This window comes from Castor canadensis, chromosome 4, assembly GCF_047511655.1.
Source record: "Castor canadensis chromosome 4, mCasCan1.hap1v2, whole genome shotgun sequence".
NCBI lineage: Eukaryota > Metazoa > Chordata > Mammalia > Rodentia > Castoridae > Castor > Castor canadensis.
The window spans coordinates 14,544,782-14,563,042 of NC_133389.1; the positions used below are offsets into that span (position 1 = coordinate 14,544,782).

Genomic DNA, 18,261 nt, shown 5'->3' on the forward strand with positions numbered 1-18,261 from the left:
AACCAGGAAAAAGTCATCAGTCTTAATGACCCTAACATCATTATGGAATTTTCTGGGAAATATGTTGAAATCCTAGCTTTTTACACATGGAAAGGATTTGAGGGCTAACACTAGTCTTTCAGGACTTCATGTATAAAGTCTCCCTCTGTTCACACTGAAAATTACTTCAAATAGTTCTTGGAGGTCTTCCTCAGCACCTTGGCTACGAATAGAAGTAGACTTTTGGGGTTCTCCAATAGTTTCGTGTGAATTAAACACTTTTATATTGGTGTTCCTCAGTGAAGCTCTCAATATTTATACCTTGGGTAGTCTTCTCCCTTGTGACTAGTTTAAATATTAGCATATGTCAAAAATGATGTTTTGTTAATATACAAGTCTATTGCTTTCTTGTATACTAGAAATTAACAATTAGAATTTGAAATTAAAAACACAGCCCTGTTTACATCAGCATAAAAATGAAATACTTCAGTATAAATCTAACAAAATGTAATATCTATTCATTAAAAACTGATGCTGGGCTTGCCTAAACCTTAGGAAGACTTGCTAGCTGTGACTGGCACTCCTAGGAGCCTATAGCCACCATGTAAAAGTCCCACTACCTTGCTGGGAAGACCAAGTGGAGAGACCACATGGGGAAATCAAGTGCAAAAGAAGAGGCTCCGAATCACAGAGTAGAGCCAAAAAACTCAACCAACCATGAGAACCATGGCCCAGTCACTTACCTTGTTGTACCATTCCAGCCAGTCCCCAGCTATTCCAGTCACTCTAGCACAGACACTTGGCATGTGAGCAAAGGCACCTTCCTAGACTCCTGACTTGAGCAGGTCTCATGCAGAGCAATTACAGCCAGCCCTACAGTGCCCTGCCTGAGTTCCTGACTCACAGAATTACAAACAAAGAAAATAGTTGTTACTGTCACTTAGCTTCAGGGTTGTTTACTATATGGTATGTGTTAGTCAGCTTTCTATTGCTGTCACACAATACCTGAGATGATCTACTTAAAAAGAGGAAAGGTCCATTTGGGCTCACAGTTCCAGAGATTCAAGTCCACGGTCAGTTGGCCCTGTGAAAAAGAGGGCATATCATAGCACGGGGCAGGGAGCACATAGAGGAACAATCTATTCACCTCATGGGCATCCAGGAAGCAAGGAGAGAGAGGCTGGCAGGAGCTCCAATATCCCATCAATGGCCCACCTCACTGTGCCTGGAAGACTTCCAACTTGGCCCCACGTCTTCAAAGGTCACCATCTGCCAATGGCACCATGGGCTGAGGACAAAGCTCTTAACCCAAGATATGGGTGACCCTTACTTGAACAGTATTGCAGCAACAGACAAGTGAAACACCAAGGCCAGGAAAAGGTGATGCTCTCTTTTGTCCTGGTCCCTACAAAGTTTGTTTCTGTATAAGTGGAAAGTGTAATTGATTCAGAAATCAACCATCCTTCTTAGGTCATGCAGCTTCTCTTGCATCCTTTCTGCCAGAATCTCAGCTTCAGGCTCCATGAGAGTTGTACCCAGTTCCATTTCTAAAATGAATATTAATGGTCAGAGTGGTTTCTTTGTGTGATATGTCCATAGTGCATGTATAATGTGCCTCGACCAAATTCACCCTTCCATTACTCCTTCTTATCTCCCCACCATTTTTTTTACAATTTTAATGGGTTTCACTATTTTATTTTCATACATGCATACAAAGAACTTCAGTCATATTAACACACGTACCACCACCCTCTCCTTTCACCTTTCCCCTCCCACTAGTTCTGTCCCCAAACAGGGCCTGTTTTACATTTGCTGTGTAGCTCAGGTTGGCTAACTTGTAATCCTTCTCTCTCTGCCTCCCAAGTGCTAAGATTATAGAGGTACACCACTGCACCAGCTGCATGTGGGTCTGAGCATATTCTGCCATCATTTTAATGTACAGTAATATAAACCAAGAAAAATCATTCTAGGAATAAACTTTGCTAGTGGAGTGGAATACCACTTACAGTCTCCCTAATGAATCCAGTTCAATGACTGGATATTAAAATTAGAATAAAACTGTGCTCTCTTTATAAACTTAAAAAAATAAAAGAACATAAGAGTTTAAAACATTTTACAGTGAGTACATTTGGTATTTCCTTTCCTCATAGAAATAATGCCAAATTATTTCATGTATTAGAACTTTCTAGAAGTATGATTTTAACAGATGAAAGATTGTCAGCTAAATGGCCAACTATGCTTAATACTAATAAATTATGTAGACAACTGTGCTTTGTGCTTTTATTTCCCATTGATGATAAAATTAAATATTCAGGTTTCTTAGAATATCAAATTGCTTGATTAGACTAACTTTCTAGTTTAGAAGTATAATTTTTTCTGGCTTTTTTTCCTAGCATATTTTACACAGGAGTTTTGTTGTGATATTTCCATCTGTACAATATAATATACTTTGATCAAATTCAATCCCTCTATTACTCTTTCTTGCTCTCCCCCCTTTTGGATGTACAAGGATTTGAACTCAGGGCTTCACACTTGCTAAGCAGGTGCTCTACTACTTGAGCCATGCTCCTAGCACTTTTTTTTTTTTTTGCTTTAGTTATTTTTTAGGTATGGTTTCATATTTGCTCAGTCTGGCTTATTTCACATAATATGATGATCTCCAGTTCATTTCATTTTTTTCCTGCAAATGACATAATTTTATTCTTCTTTATGGTTGAATAATACTCCCCTGGGTATATATACCACATTCATCAATTGATGAGTACCTAGGCTGATTCGATACTTTGTGAATAGTGCTGCAATAAACATGAGTGTTCAGGTATCTCTATTGTGTGCGACTTACATTCCTTCATATGCCCAGCAGTGGTATAATCTATTTTTAGTTTCTTGAGGAACATCTATACTTATTTCCATAGTGGCTGTACTAATTGTCATTCCCACCAACAGACCACCATGGCTCCTTTATCTCCTGCATCCTCACCAGCATTTCACATTAGTTGTTTTCCCAGCCATTCTGACTGGGATGAGCTGGAGTCTCAGCATCACTTCAATTTGCATCTCTTTTATAGCTAAAGATGTTGAACGTTTTCTCATACATTTTTTTAGCCACTTGTACTTCTTCTGAGTACTGTCTGTTCAAGTCACTTGCCCATTTATTAATTGCACTATTTGTCCTTTGGAGGTTTAATTTCTGAGTTCTTTATACATTCTGGATTCTCCCACTCTGTAGGCTGTCTTTTCATTCTAGTAATTGTTTCCTTTGCTATATAGAAGCTCTCTAATTTGATGCAATTCCATTTCTCGATCTCAATCTTATTCCCTGAGCAATTGGTGTCCTATGTCTGTTTCTCATGTGTTTTCCTTATGTTTTTCTATAGTCATTTCAAAGTCTGAGGTCATACGTTAAGACCTTTGATCCATTTTGAACTGATTTTCTTATACAGTGATAGTTGGGCCAATTCTTAAACTACTTATGCAGTTCTTTAACTTGGAATTTTCTGAGGGGAGTCAGGATCAGCTGAACTCACTCTGAGGAATGATCACGCTTGATGACAAACCTAACTGTACACAGCAAAGGAGGAGTTGCCACTCTTCGTCTCTAGTTCCCCCTCACTAGGAGCTCATCAAAAACCTTACCTGGGCATTCTACCAATATTTGTGGAGTTCCTACTACCTGCCAGGTGCTACTCTAGCTTGTTGCATACAATCGAGAACACAGTAAATTCCCTGCCGTGGGGCTCTTTCCCATAGGATCATGTGGGAACTGGTGAGCTGGCTTGGGCTGGACCACAATGATCTCACAGCACGAAGGTCTTGCAAATCAACTTTGCCATGTCTCCAGATGGTTCCTGATGCTTTTGTGACAAAAATGAATGAATAAACCCTTATTGCTAATTACAGAAAATTCTGAGTTTCCATCTATAGATCAGTTGATGACTTTCTGCATCAACTGTACTGAAAGCTGCATGCTTTCTTCCACAGCTACCTGTCTGCTGCTTGAGAAAATGTTTTGTGCTCAGAAATACCTTCTCCTGCCACTTTCATACCCTGCAAATGTAGTCTCTTGCTCAGCTGTTTTGTTTTGTTTTGTTTTGGGGGTTTGCCCACTTCTTGGTTAAAGAAGTGGAGGAATACACCTGGAATGAAATGGAATGCCGACGGCACCCATGTTAGTCCTCTCTGATCTTCAGAGGAAGCCCATCAGCTGGATGGCCACTGACCTTGCATTTTAGATCACCGTGGTTCAACTTTACCAGAGCTGATCTGGTTCCTAGTTTTCTCCATCACAAAAACCCACCACCCCTCCACCCTGTGGAAGCACAAATGTCTGTTCCCATGTTCTTTAAAGACTGCATTCCACAATGTTGTGTGTTAGCAGGATGGGGTGGCTGAGTTCAGCTTGTCACCCTGCATACTTGTCACCCTGCATACTTGTCACCCTGCTTACTGGGGAGGAACAACGAAAGCAGGAAAGAGTATTTAGTGTTTCTGTCATCTGAGGTTTATGTACACAAGAGTCTTAACTGGAAAGGAGAAAAAAAGGAAGAGAAAAGGAGGAAGAGCGGGGAAGAGGAGGGAGGGGGAGGGAGGGAAAACAAAGGAAGAGAGCAAGTCTGGAACAGGTAGAAAATAGATTGCCTTGGGGGTAGTATTAAATCATAGAGTAAATGGTACAAGTTCATAATTAACGTGCTCATGTTTTAGAAAGACAATATAAAACATTTAACATATCCCCTTACAAAATAAAGATTCAAAATAGAATACTTGGTTTAATAAGGATAAATACAATGAAAGTTCCTATAGGATATCAAAGAAAGAAGAGAGGGGGTATCCAAATGGAGGAGAAGAGGGGGTGTGGGGAGGGAAGAAGGGACAAACACAGAGGAAGAGAAGATGTGGGAGTCAAAGAAAATAGACACAGAGTCATCATACTACAGCCTTTTTAGACTCTGGAGTTAAGACCATGTCCCTCATTTTGCTCTGGTTGACATCAGACCACAAGTCCCATTTTCCAGGAAATCTTGGGAAAAACCTCTTGGCCTCATTTTCTACTGGGGCAAATGAAGGTGATTGGATCAAGTGATTTCTCAGGGACACTCCTCTTCCCCTCACCCTATAGTTTTGGCCCTTTGCTGAGGGCCACAAGTGTGGGCACAGCTCAGCAGGCCTGCTGAAGAACTCAGGCTGCTGTTTGTTTTGCTAAATCATTAGTTGGTTTGCATCTTTTCTCCCTTCAAGTATATTTGCAATTGAATTTACACTTGCTGCTTATTTTGCTTCTAAGGTACTTTTTGGTTCCAAGAATCTCCGATTCTGGAACCAAGGGCTGTCTGACTAGCTGCTTCTCAGAGTCCATAGTATGGGGCCAGAATCTAGAAAGTGATATACCATATTAATAATTAAACAACAACTCAGGGTGTTGAGTCCCTAGATTCTGTAAGGTCCCAAGTGGAAATGTCAGAAAACTGGTCTATTGCCTAACTGATTGCTTCACAGGGAAGAGACAAACTAGAATTGCTTCCTGAGATTACATGGCACAGTGAATAGAGACAAGATGACAAAGCTGTAGTTCATGTTTGTTCAGTGTATTAAAGAACAAAAGCTGGCAGGATTACTGCAGCTTGCTCTGGGAGGTCAAACAGTGCACAGCACTCAAGCTTTGGAATTCACTGAGTTTAAACAATGGCCCCAGATTTCCTGGGGCAAGTTCATAAAGATCAATGGCTGACTTCTTGTACACCGAACCTCAACACATTCTATGTGTTGGTCTCACTTGTTTTCACATTGTTTAATGTGTACTTATCCACAGACATGCCAAGTGAGCAGCAGAACAATATAAAAGTAGAATCTCTCATTTTACCTTTTATCTTTTACAAAACACAATATTGGTACTAAGTAAGTGTACAAAACATACTTGAACTTGATTAATTAGCAACAATTAATTAGCAACGAAGCAAATGAACAAATAAATTATTAATGAACAATCAAATTGTGGTTCTGGTGAAAGCAGATATACAAGAAATGAACTCTCTGTCCTGTCTTCCCCAAACCTCATTGCTTCAACCACTGGAAGAAATTTCTGGAAACGACATGGCCCATCTTGCTCACTTAGCTAAGTGTGAGAAAGACAGATTTCACCTTGTAAATGTGAGAGCTGGAAGGGACCCAAAGTTCATTTAGGCCAGACAGCTCATCTTACAGAAGGAAAAAAGGAAGGCTTCAGGTGACTAAATCAGACGTGTTGGTTAGGAGATGAGCTGGAACAAGAATCAGTTGGTGTGTGCACCTCTCCACCTTGATGTTTGAACCCTTCTTTCTTTAACAGCTGCCTACATCCACTCAATAAGCCCTTTATGAAAGAAAAGAAAGAAAGAGGAAAAAGGGAGGGAAGAAGGGAGGGAGAGAGAGAGACAGAGAGAAGAAAGAAACAGAAGAAAGAAAAGTGGAGGGAGGGAGGGACAAAGGAACGAAAGAACGAATGAACAAAGGGAGGAAGGAATCTCTGTGTTATTATATATTTGAGTGAAAGTAAAGAGAAACTTCCAGTCCAAACAGAATGGGTTGCCTTTTTCCTCTCTGATCCTCCCTTAAGTAAAAAACAAGCCCCAGAAATTACACAAGAGCCAGTCCAGGGCATACACTGAAAGGCTGGGGAAAATCAAACTGGCCGTGACCCCAGTTCTAGAGGAACAACACAGTAGTAAGGCCCTTGGTCTCCTCACACACAGCAGAAGATGGCCCCAGATCTTGCCCTTCCTAACACCAGGAGGCAGCCCTGTAGGCCCCTCCTCCATGCTTGAACAGGAGCTGCTCTGGTGGTGCCCATTAAGCCACTGGCCTGTGGACCAATGGGAAGCTCTGCAAATAACAGTCAGCCAGGAGACAGACAGATGTGCTCTTGCTCTTCTCCTGAGTCTCATCTCCCTCTTAGAGAGGTACAAGGAGGCCAGGTGGCACCAGCAAGGGGGGAATCCATGGAAAGGAAGTAAAAACGCCACTCTAGCATATTGGCAATTTACATTAAAGACACTTGAAAACTAGCAGGAACAAAAAATGTCCTTCTGATTTACCTCTAGTTTCTTAGATGCAGATGAATATTCCATGTGAAAGATAGCCTTCCTACAGCAAAAGGAATAAAATCCTTACCTCAAGGCTGAGAAGCAGAGATCAAAGTAATTCTGTTCAGATCTTATTAAAATAAATCTTATCTGTGAAGCCTTCCCACATAGTTTAGTTGCTTTCTTTGTTCTTTTTTTTTGACAGAATCTCACTATGTAGCCCAAGTTGGCCTCGAACTGGTAATCTTCCTACTCTACCCTCCCCAGTTCTGGGACTACAGACATGCACAACTGTGCCTGGCTCATAGATTACCATTTTTTGTTTAATTCAGTATCTAAGCAGCTGACTCCACCTGCCAAGCATTTTATTGGTGGAGCTGGAATCTCCTGAACTTTTTGCCTGGATTGGCCTCAAACCGTGATCCTCCTGATCTCTGCTTCCTGAGTAGCAAGGGTTACAGGTATGAGCCACCACACCCAGAAAACTCTAGCTGTATCAATTATACTAATGAAAATATTCTCTTCTCTGAAGTTATGGGAAGAGTTGAATCCTGTTGTGTGCTCTGTTCACTGACTCACAGTCCTAGGACACAGTAGTTTGGGATTTGTGTGCTCATCTCCAGAGAAGATTTCTGTGTAGTCCAGGTTGAGGGACTGTCCCCCACAGCAGAGTTGAATTTGCAAAAGCAAATTCATCCACTAATGTAAATTCAAACCTATAACACAGAAGGTCCATGGTTATAGTTTATTATTAATAATTATAGTTATTATTATATAGAAGCAAGGTCAAGATGATGATTCTTCCTTCAAATTTCCTTTCTATGTGGTTAAATTGTTTTCCTAATGCAAGTATAGAAGTATATTGGCAATTAAAGTCTTCAGCTAATGAAATTCCTAAGTTCCAATTCCAACAATTTTGAGTTTGAGTTTGTCTGTTTGTTTTGGTGGTACTGAGGTTTGAACTCAGGGTCTCAAACTTACAAGGGAAGTGCTCTACTACTTGAGCCACTCTGCCAGTCCATTTTCATTTTGGGTACTTTTGAGTTAAGGTCTCACAAACTATTTTCCTGGGCTGGCCTCAAACCAGGATTCTTCTAAGTAGCTAGGGTTACAGGCGTGAGCCAGTGGCACCCAGCTTGAGTTGTAATATGGTATCAAAATGGAATATCACAAATGACTGAAAAGGCTATAACTATTATCCTTTATTAGACAATATGTGTCTATGTGAAGCCTGATGTTCTTCATAGAGTTCAATCAAAATAGCTTACTGCAAGAAGTTGAATGCACATGCAGATATATAAATCTAGGCAGACATTACACTAGGTCAAACATGAAAGAGATTTGCAAAATGTAAATCAATGCTTCTTTTTACCACCATCTTATTTTCATTTTCAAAATCAAGTTTAACATGCAATGGTTGGGCTGTTATTTTAATGTTAAGATGTTATTTTAGCCAGGCGAGTGGCATGCATCTATCATTCCAGCCCTTGGGAGGCTGAGGCAAGATTGCCAGTACAAAGCATTTTCAGTTTAAATTCCTAATGCAGTGAACATCATTAGAGAAAAAGGCATAAAAGAAAGTTCTTTGAGATCCTTAATTCTGAAGAGCGCTGCTGAATGCATTCTGATCACTCTCTCTCGGTTGTCCCTTTTCACTCATCTTTCTCAGTGTACTACTCCAGTCCTTTTTCCTTCCTCCACGACCTGGTTTCTCCCAGTTTCTGATGTTTGTTCCATGATTATTACATGATGTCTCTCCTCACACTCACACTCCCAAGTAAATGACACTCAAATTTATATCCATGACCCGATTACTTCACCAAGCTCTCTACCTATAAAACTGGCCATCTACATCACTGATGTTCCTAACTCAAATGCTCCCAAACTAACTGTAAGTAACTGGTGTCATTTTTAAATCCTGTCACCTAAGTCAGAAATTTGTGAGTTATCTAAATTCTTTTTTCTGCCTCCCTTGTCCATAGCCAAGCCCTGGAGTTTCCCTTCTTACTTATTTCTGGAAAGTTTCTTTGTACCCATCCTTCCATCAATTCAATAGTTCAAATTCTCTTGACCTACATTTCTACAAGCCTTCCTAATAGATTCCTCTACTAATCCTTCAACCCTCACAAGTAATCCATAGTTCTAATTCTGAAATACAATTTCTGAAATGCTACTCACCTGTTACAAACCCTCCAATAGCCCCCAGTGGAGCCTTCAGGAAAACAACTTAGGTCTGCCATCAAAACAGAGGAGACATCATCATGGCAATTGTCCCTTCCCAATCTAATCTCCCACTTGCCTGCCCCTTCCTGAATCTTTTTTTCTTTAGCAAACTGGAATTACTTTCTGTTCTCTGAACACAATTTGCATCTCTTTTCCCTGTACTGTAAGGCACCTCCCTCCAGACATATCTAGTCATTGAACTCCTAGTCATCCTTTAAACGCTGAACAAATGTCTCTCTTCTCCTGGAGGGTTTTGTGGATTGCACCAGTGTCAATTGCTGGTTTTCCTATTTGTACTATAGTAATGCAAAATGTCACAATTAAGGAAAACAGAAGTGTAGACATGACTTCCTATGCAGTTTTTGACAGTTTCCTATGAATCTACATTTTTAAGTTTTATATGGCATGGATATCTTCTATCTTATCACATCAAATATTAAAAGATGTATACTCAAGAGCTGAGTATTCACACTTTTTACTGCTCCACTAAGAACATTCAGAAGTGGAAAATGACATTTCATGTACTGTGCACATGGCAGCAAAGAACCCATGACCCTGGGTCCAGTTTGGAGACAGTGCTCTGCTTCATGCTAAATCACCAGTCATTCTACCCATCACTCCTAAGCCATCAGCACAAATCACAGCACAGTTAAAAGGCAAATAATTGTATTATTATGAAACTGCTTTGTCTTTGTGGTCTCAGGAACTCCTAGGAATCTGTAACTCACACATGGAGAACCCCTCATCAGAAATCCCATGGTAAAAACAAGCAAGAACTACACCATCAGATGACTGAGGAAAAAGCCAGATTACAGAGTAGAGATAGAGGTGCTGAGTCTAGACTCTTTCAAAACTGGAATGACAGACTAGGTGTGGTAGGTCACACTTGTAATCCTAGCTACTCACCAAGAGGTCAGGAAGACCACAGTTCAAAGCCAGCCAGGGCAAAAGTGCATAAGCCCTCAACCAATAAAGATCTGGATTGGTGGCCCACTCCTGTCATTCCAGCTATGTGGGAAGCATAAGTAGGAGGCTCTAGGTCCAGACATAAATTTAAGTCCCTATCTGAAATATAAAGCAAAAAGGGCTGGTAGTGTTGCCCAAGGTGGTAGAGCACCTGCCTAGCAAGCATGAGGCCCTCAGTTCAAGCTTCAGTATCACAAAAATAAATAAACTAGAGTGACAAGAGTAGTACATTGCGATAGAATGACTATAAAAAAGTTTGGTTTATTTGTTTGTAGGTTTGTGAAGAGGAAAGTCTGATTTACACCAGGAAATAGCTCCACTAGAAATGAAGACAAGGTTTGTAACTGACTAAAGCATGATTCCTGAAAAAGTGGAAGATAGCATTAAGAGGACAGAGCAAAGGAGGAGACAAGAAGCCTGTACTTTAGAGATGGGGTTGATTCAAAGAAGTTCCAAACAAACATTCCTATTTTTTCTTTAATGAACTAGGATGCAAAGACATCAGATTAAAGTGATAAAGTTAAGGGATGAGAAGAGCATTTGAAAGCAGGAAGTTTAGGCAAATTTGGAGGTGAATGCAAGAGGAAATTGACTCAGATAATAAACAGATTTGGAAACACAGTTGGGAGAACAGCTGAAAGTCAGACATTCTTAGGCATAAATTAAGGCCACATCATTTTCCACAATCAGATGAAATGGCAACCATACCACTACTGTCAGTAGCTCTCCCAGGATCCTCCCTCTCTTAAGAACTACAGGGTGTTTCCCCAGTATAGGTGTGGAGGGAAATGGTCAGGCCCACTCTTACCTTTGAAAGGGAAAACCAGAAACTTACTTTGTTGCCAGGAAGTCTTGGGCAGCTGCTTCTCTGGTGTAGCCCCAGCCACACAGTGTCACTACCTGTGTGGTAACACAGCACCACCAGTGCAGGAGTCTGGCCCCTGGATGAGTGATCTCTGAAACCATTGCTCAAAGACACATAACCTTAAAAAAAGAAAATGCTCCTTGCACATTTTTATGATGACATCTAAACTTTTGTCCATAATCTAAAGAGTTGCAAAATACATCATTTCTGGAAAACTGCAAATGCTGCTATTTTAAAATAAAACAGTTGCGGGCATCCAGTGGAATGTAACCATACAACATCCACTGAATTAAAAACAGATAAAACACCTCCTTAGCATTGCATATTTTGCATGATTCGTTTTTACTTTCAAATTGTATTGCTATTCCACTTTCTACACATAATTTTCTCCTAATGTAATAGACTTTTACATTTGGAAGTCTTCTGTTGATAATCCTGTCATACTTCTCTGAAATGAACGTATGTAGATAAGTTTAAGGTATGAAATATTTTTGCTTTGGTCTCCAGGGGAGTACAAACCTTGACAAAAGTCAGAAACTGGAAGAGGCAGAGGTATTTATGAGAAATTGTGATTACATCCTCCACAACTATGAGGAAAGAAGTCCCATCTCACACTTCCCTACCTACACTTCTGCATTGCTTTAGTTTATTTTAGCAGGCATCCAGTATTTTGATAAATTTTTAAATATAACTTTTAAATTACCCACGTTAATCATTCCTGGAATACTATTGTAAACCAAAAAAGTACTGATGAAATATTCCATGCAAAGCAGTGGTTTTCACAAGCAATTCTTTCCCATAAGGTATAAAAATCAATTCACATGCTTTGACTATTAGTACTTGTATTTTAGAGAAGACATCATGGGGACAAAGTCAAGTGCAGAGTCAGGAGTTTTCATGCAGTAACATGGTTCCTGAAATATGGGGAACAGATTTTATCAGACTTGGGCAGCTGCAGGGTGGAGAATGGAGGTGTTCAAAAATGCTTAGGGAGGTCCTGGGGAGGGATTTGTTCCGGGAACTCAAGGGCTGGTTCAGATGCAACAAGACAGGAAAACCAATATGAGTGGATGGACTCAGAAATTTGGCTCAGAAGGTTTAACAAGTTACTTCTGACCCAAAAGGAAAGGACTTTGGGAAAACTCTTTTGACAGAAAGTCCCTGTTCCAGGCAATATGCTAGAGATTCCGAACTTAGCCCACCACCTAGGCAGAGGAAATAACTAAGAATTCATTTTGTGACTAAAAATCATTCAACAACCTTTGTAAATACAATAAGCGCACTTACCTTATGTGCTCACCCCCACTTCCACTGAGACCTCAGAAGCTTTCATCAGAATGCTAAGCAGCTGTCAATGATTCCTACCTATACATATACCATACACAGACTTGGTGTATATGGAAATATATATATATATATATATACTCATGTGTATATATATATATGTATATGCAAATGTATGTCAAATCCATGTGTTCCAAAGAACAGTAATTGTTCTGCTGAAATGTTAACAGAGCCACACAACAGAAGAGGTGGAAACAAAGGTCACTTTTTTATAGTTAGGAAATAAATTTTTCACTAAAACTGTTAATTTAAATATCAATCCAAAACAAATGGAAGAGAAGGGCTGAATTAAAGGAGCTGAAGGCAGGAGATGTCAGAGAAGAGATGGAGCACAGAGCTGGGAGAGAGGGAAGGGAAGAGGACAAAGTTAAGAAATAGACTATGGAACTTACAGCTTGAAGCCACTAGAATGGATAGAATGACCCAGGGAAGACGGAGGAGAGAAGAATGCATGAGGAAACACCTGGAAAATGTCTGCATGAAACAGTGGCAGTGGAGAAGGGATTGAAGACAGAAAGAGGAATATAGAAGAATGAAGAACAGAATTTCAAGGAAGAGAGTCAATAAAGACAACTAGTTCAGAAAATTCAGTTAGAGCAGAGATATTAACAGAAGGCTATTAGTAAGTCACCAAAAGGACATACTAAAGATATTTTTATATTATGGCAAAATACATTTAATATCAGATTTATCATTTTACCTACTTTTAACTGTACAATTCAACTGCCTGAAGTACATTCACATGTTGGGCAGCTTATGTCCCCATAACCATGTTCTCATTTTCAACTGAAACTATCCATTACTCAGTCTCTCTCCATTCTTCTATCCCCACATGGGACCACTATTCTCTTTTCTGTCTCTATGAAATCAACTATTCTAGATCCTTCTTATAAGTACAGTCATACAATATTTGCTTTTGTTTCTGCGCTATTTCACTTAAGAAAATGTTTTTAGGGTTCATTCCTGTATTATCTTATATCAGAAAGTCTATTCCTTTTTAAAGTGAATAATATTCAGTGTGTGTACTATAGCTTGCTGATAATTTACCAAATACTCCTCAACACCTGGGCTATTTCCCCCTTGAGGTTATTGTGAATAATGCTGCTTTGAACATTGGTATACACATAACATATTCATCCTCACACCACTTATTATTTTCTGATTTTTTGTTATAGCCATGCTAATGGGAGTTATGTAGTATTCATTGTGGTTATTTTCCTAAATCAATATTGTCTTATGTAGTACATTAAATTTTTCATTTTTTAATTTTTTAACTTACACGAAAATATAAAAGTACCATATAATATTTGATACATGTATACATTGTGTAATGCTTAAATCAGGTTTAATATGTTTATCATTTCTTTATCATGAAAACCTTCACAATCCTTTCTCCTATCATTTTATAATGTCCATTACATTATCATTATCTATAGTCACCATACAAAGCAATAGTACCCCAGAGCTTCAGACTCCTAAGTAACTTAGCACCTATTCATCAACCTCCCCCATTCTTGCCTTCCCCCTTCTCTCTACCAACCCCTGACAATCACCATCTATGCTCAGCTTCTATGAGATCAACTTCTCTCAGGTTCACGAGCTGAGATCACACAGTATTTGTATTTCTGTGCCTGACTTATTTCATGTAGCAGAGTGACTTCCAGTTCCTTTGATGTTGTCACAAATGGTGACAATGATGTATGTCATTACAAATATACACCACATTTTCTTTATCCAGTCTCCCACTGATGGACAACTAGGTTGATTTCATATCCTGGCTATATTGTTAATAGTGTTGTAATAAACACTCAAGTGAAGTCATCTCTTCATAATACTCATTTCATTTTGGATATATACCCAGTAGTGGGATTGGTAATTCTCTTTCTAGTTTTTTGAGGGGCCTCCAGATTGTTTTCCATGATGACCTACTAATTATATTCCCACCACAATGTAAGAGACTTCCCTATGCCAGCATTTTTTTCTTTTCACTTTGATAATCGCCATTCTAACTATGGGGAGATGGTATCTCATTGTGATTTTTATTTGCATTTCCCTCATAATTAGTGGTGCTGAGCATTTTTCATGAACTTGTTGGTCATTTGTACATTCTTTTTTGAAAAATGTCTGTTCAGGTCATTCATTTTTAAATCAGATTGTTTTGTTTCTATTGCATTTCTTTACATACTGAAAATTATTTTCTTGTCAGATGATAATTTACAAATATTTTTTCCATTCTGTAGGCTGTTTCTTCACTCTGTCAATTGTTTCATTTGCTGTATAGAAGTTTTTTAGTTTTATGTATTATTGACTGTGCTTTGAGCATTCTATCCAACAAAAAAGTCTTTGCCCAGACCAATGTTGTGCAGTGTTTACCCCTGTATTTTCTTCTAGTACTTTCAATGTTTGGGACCTTCCATTTAAGACTGTTATGCATTTTGAGTTGACTTCTGTATGTGGTGAGAGACAGGGGCCTAGTGTCTTTCTTCCATATATCGACACCCAATTCTCCCAGCACCAATTATTGAAGGGCTTTCCTTTCTCCACAGTGTGTACTTGCTGCCTTTTTAAAAATCACTTGGCTATAAATATGTGGATTTATTTAGGTGTGTTACATTCTGTTCCACTGATCTTTGTGTCAGTTTTTATGCCAGTACTGTGCTATTTTTGTTACTATAGCTTTGCGGAACATTTTTAAAGTTTTCACATCTCCTTAAATTTTCCAGTTTTCTCTGTTATTAACTTTTAGTTTCATTCCAGTATGAGCATAAAAGATACTTGGTAATGATTTTGATTTTTTCAATTAAATTTTTTGTGACCTACCATGTGATCGATCCTGAAGTGTATTCCATGTTCACTTGAGACAAATGTACATACTGCTGTTGTTGAACAAAATATTACCTACATATCTATTATGTTCCGTTGGTTTATATAAATATAACATTCAGATACATAAGGAAACCAGAGTTATTGTGAACAGGACAAAAGAAAGACAATTCACAAAAAAGGAAATTCAACTAGAAATGTAAAATAAAACAAGGATGGAAAGACATTTGTGACCAAACAAATGAAAGCTTTGAAGTGACTCAGAATACTGGAAGCGGGTAAGATGAGAAGGAAAACCACAGAAGGGTGGAAAGGCAACAAATTATTTAATGAACATTAAGGAATAACATAGAAGAGAGTGAGTACATGGCGGTATGTGTGTTTGGTCAGGAAATTAAAGTAAGACATTGAAGACAGGGAAGGAACAATGGCTAGACAAGGCAGTAAAAATAAAAGAGAAGGCCATGTTTCCTGGATTCATGGCATATGAACATGGGAGTGAGTAGGTTCTCATGAAGGAAGATTAAGGGACACTCAGTTATTGGAGATAAATCAAAGAGGAATGGGGCAGTTTTTGGAAAAGGGAGAGTCTACATTGATATTTCTTGGCAATAAAACAAAATTCCCACAGGAAACTGTGGGAGATAAATAAGGAGACAAGATTAGGCTTGGTTGAAAACATAGAGTATGATGTCTGCCCTGGGTATGGTGGGATGGGAAGTGGGGAAGGGTAGGTGGAGATAATTTCATCTTGTTAATATCCCTTGATATTACTTACATATGAAACTAATTCCTTAACTAAATTCTTTTTAAATTTACTGGGGTTGTTTTTCTTCTGTGGAAACTAAAAAAAAAGGAAAACTAATTAACCTTGTTCTGAGGTTATTAGGCAGATGCATGCTTACATCTGTATAGAGATCCTATGAAATACAATAACTGCCATGCATCCTAATATGAGATGCTCAAAAACTTTTCCCACTAACCATTTCCCCATAGACAGGTACTGGCACATTCATGGAAATAAGGAAGTACTAAAATGCTCTCTTGCATTTGCAACTTTATATTACTTAAAACACTTCATACCCTTCACCATAGGTTCAGGAAAGTCTAGGAGGTATTTCTTAACAAACCTATAAAAGTATTAATAATGGCAAAATGTTTCCTGAAAATGCAATTTCCTATGGCATTTTTGGTTGTTGTTCTTTTATTTCTGTATTCCTGGAACTAATAAAATTGATGTAGCTATGTGACATATCAATAGACATAAATTAGCAAGTGTTCATATTGCTAAAACATCTGAGATTGCTGAGTCGTCTGTGACTGTTTAAATGAGGATGACACAATTTTGTCTGTCCTATGCCAGGAACACTCGTCTGGAACAGGGAAAAAAACTATGTGGAATGATTTTTCATTTAAACTAACTCAAGCTGTGTCTAAATTTCAGCAAATTCCTTCCTAAATTTCAGCAGCCACCCTGCTCCACATAGAGGGAGACTCGTTTTTATTTTGTGATGACAGCTGTGTATGAAGACCAAGAGGCTGCACTTGCATGTAGGATCTCCCATCTTAGGTATTTTCTCTTGCCTTTCCCATCTGTCCTTGGTTGAATTCTTTAGTTCCTCAACACTAATCCATGCCTTAACTCAGAGAACTTCTACCTCACAACCTCATTCAAGGATTCAACACATACATGGATAAAGGAAACCTAACAATGGAATGTCTTGGGAATGGAGGAAATAGGCAGATAAAATTTTCAGTTTGGAAAACCTAACTACCTTTATGAGCACTGTTGCCTATATCCAGTCTGTCTTTCTGAAGCCTTGTTATAAGTTAACTTTCTGTGACATTGTAATGTGCTGGTAGAACAAACTCACGGCTGATGTCAAGAAGACCCATGAAAATAACATGTATGGGGAAGGATGTGGAGAAATCACAACCTATGGTAGTTGGAAAGAAAAATAGTTCAGCCACTATTAAAAAGAATCTGGCATTTCCTCAAAATATTAAACAAAATCACCATATGACATCACAATTCCACTAGTAGATACATAGTCAACAGAAATGAAGGCATGCACACCCCACAAAAATGTGCATGGAAGACCAGAGCAGAATCACTCATAATAGCCAAAAAATATAAGCAACAAAAATGCCTACCAACCAATGAATGGATAAAAAAAATGTGGTGTAGCCACACAATGGAATATTATTCAGCCATAAATAGAATGAGTCATGCTACAACATGGATGAACACTGAAAATATATGGTCACAAAAAGGACAAATGCTACATGATTTAACTTATATGATATACTTAAGATAAGCAAATTCATAGAAGTAGGTGGTAGATTAATGGTTTCCAGCATCTGAAGAGAGGATAGAATGAAATATAAATTTTCTGTCAGAGGTGGTAAAATTATTGTGGAATGAGATCATAGATTGTATAACTTTGTGAATATACTAAAAACTAGTCATTTTCACAGTCTAACATGGTATAGCTTATGATACAGGAACTATATCTCAGTGGAAAGGGGGTCCACAGAACAAGCAGTCCTACCCCTAGTGATTCTATGTCCTCAAGACCCCTCTACCTGGCCACAGAAATCCTTCAGGGTACAGGATGTTCCAGGAAAAATGCTATTTCTTCTACTCCCCACTTTCACTTCTCAGTTTCTCATTTCTCCTAAATCCCACTTGATAAAGCACTTTGGGAAAACTAGAGTTGGTGCTATAGTTTGGATGGTTGAATACAATTGAATGTCTCCTGAAAGTCCATATGTGAAAGATGGGTCCCCATGGTGATGGTATTGGAGGGTGCTATGGAGCTTCGACACTTGGGAGCTTAGATCCTTAGGTCACTGGGGCATGCTCTCAAAAGGAATTTGTGGGACCTCAGTCTCTTCCTCCTTTCTGCTTCCTGGTTCATGATGTGAGTGGTGTGCTCTGGCACATGCTCCCACCATGATGTGCTACCCTAACCAAAGACCTGAACAAACAGGTCCACCTGA

The 18,261-nt window shown here is 38.9% G+C and overlaps 1 protein-coding gene across 5 annotated transcripts in view; it reads right to left on the reverse strand.

Moving 5' to 3' along the window:
• Serpinb11 (serpin family B member 11) overlaps positions 1-11,580 on the reverse strand; it is a 36,802-nt gene extending 25,222 nt beyond the window's left edge. The window contains exons 1-2 of one of the 5 annotated variants that reach the window (XM_074069672.1): positions 11,062-11,580; positions 1,127-1,526 (exon numbers count right to left, since the gene is read on the reverse strand). Coding sequence is in view for 1 of the 5 variants with exons in the window: in XM_074069671.1 (XP_073925772.1) it covers positions 723-735 (13 nt within the window). In the remaining 4 variants the exon portion in view is untranslated. Of the gene's footprint in view, positions 1-722; positions 1,064-1,126; positions 1,527-9,215; positions 9,435-11,061 lie in introns of those variants that run through there. The other 4 variants (XM_074069671.1, XM_020174695.2, XM_020174698.2 and 1 more) reach the window with 4 other exon arrangements.
• Positions 11,581-18,261: the final 6,681 nt, after the last annotated feature.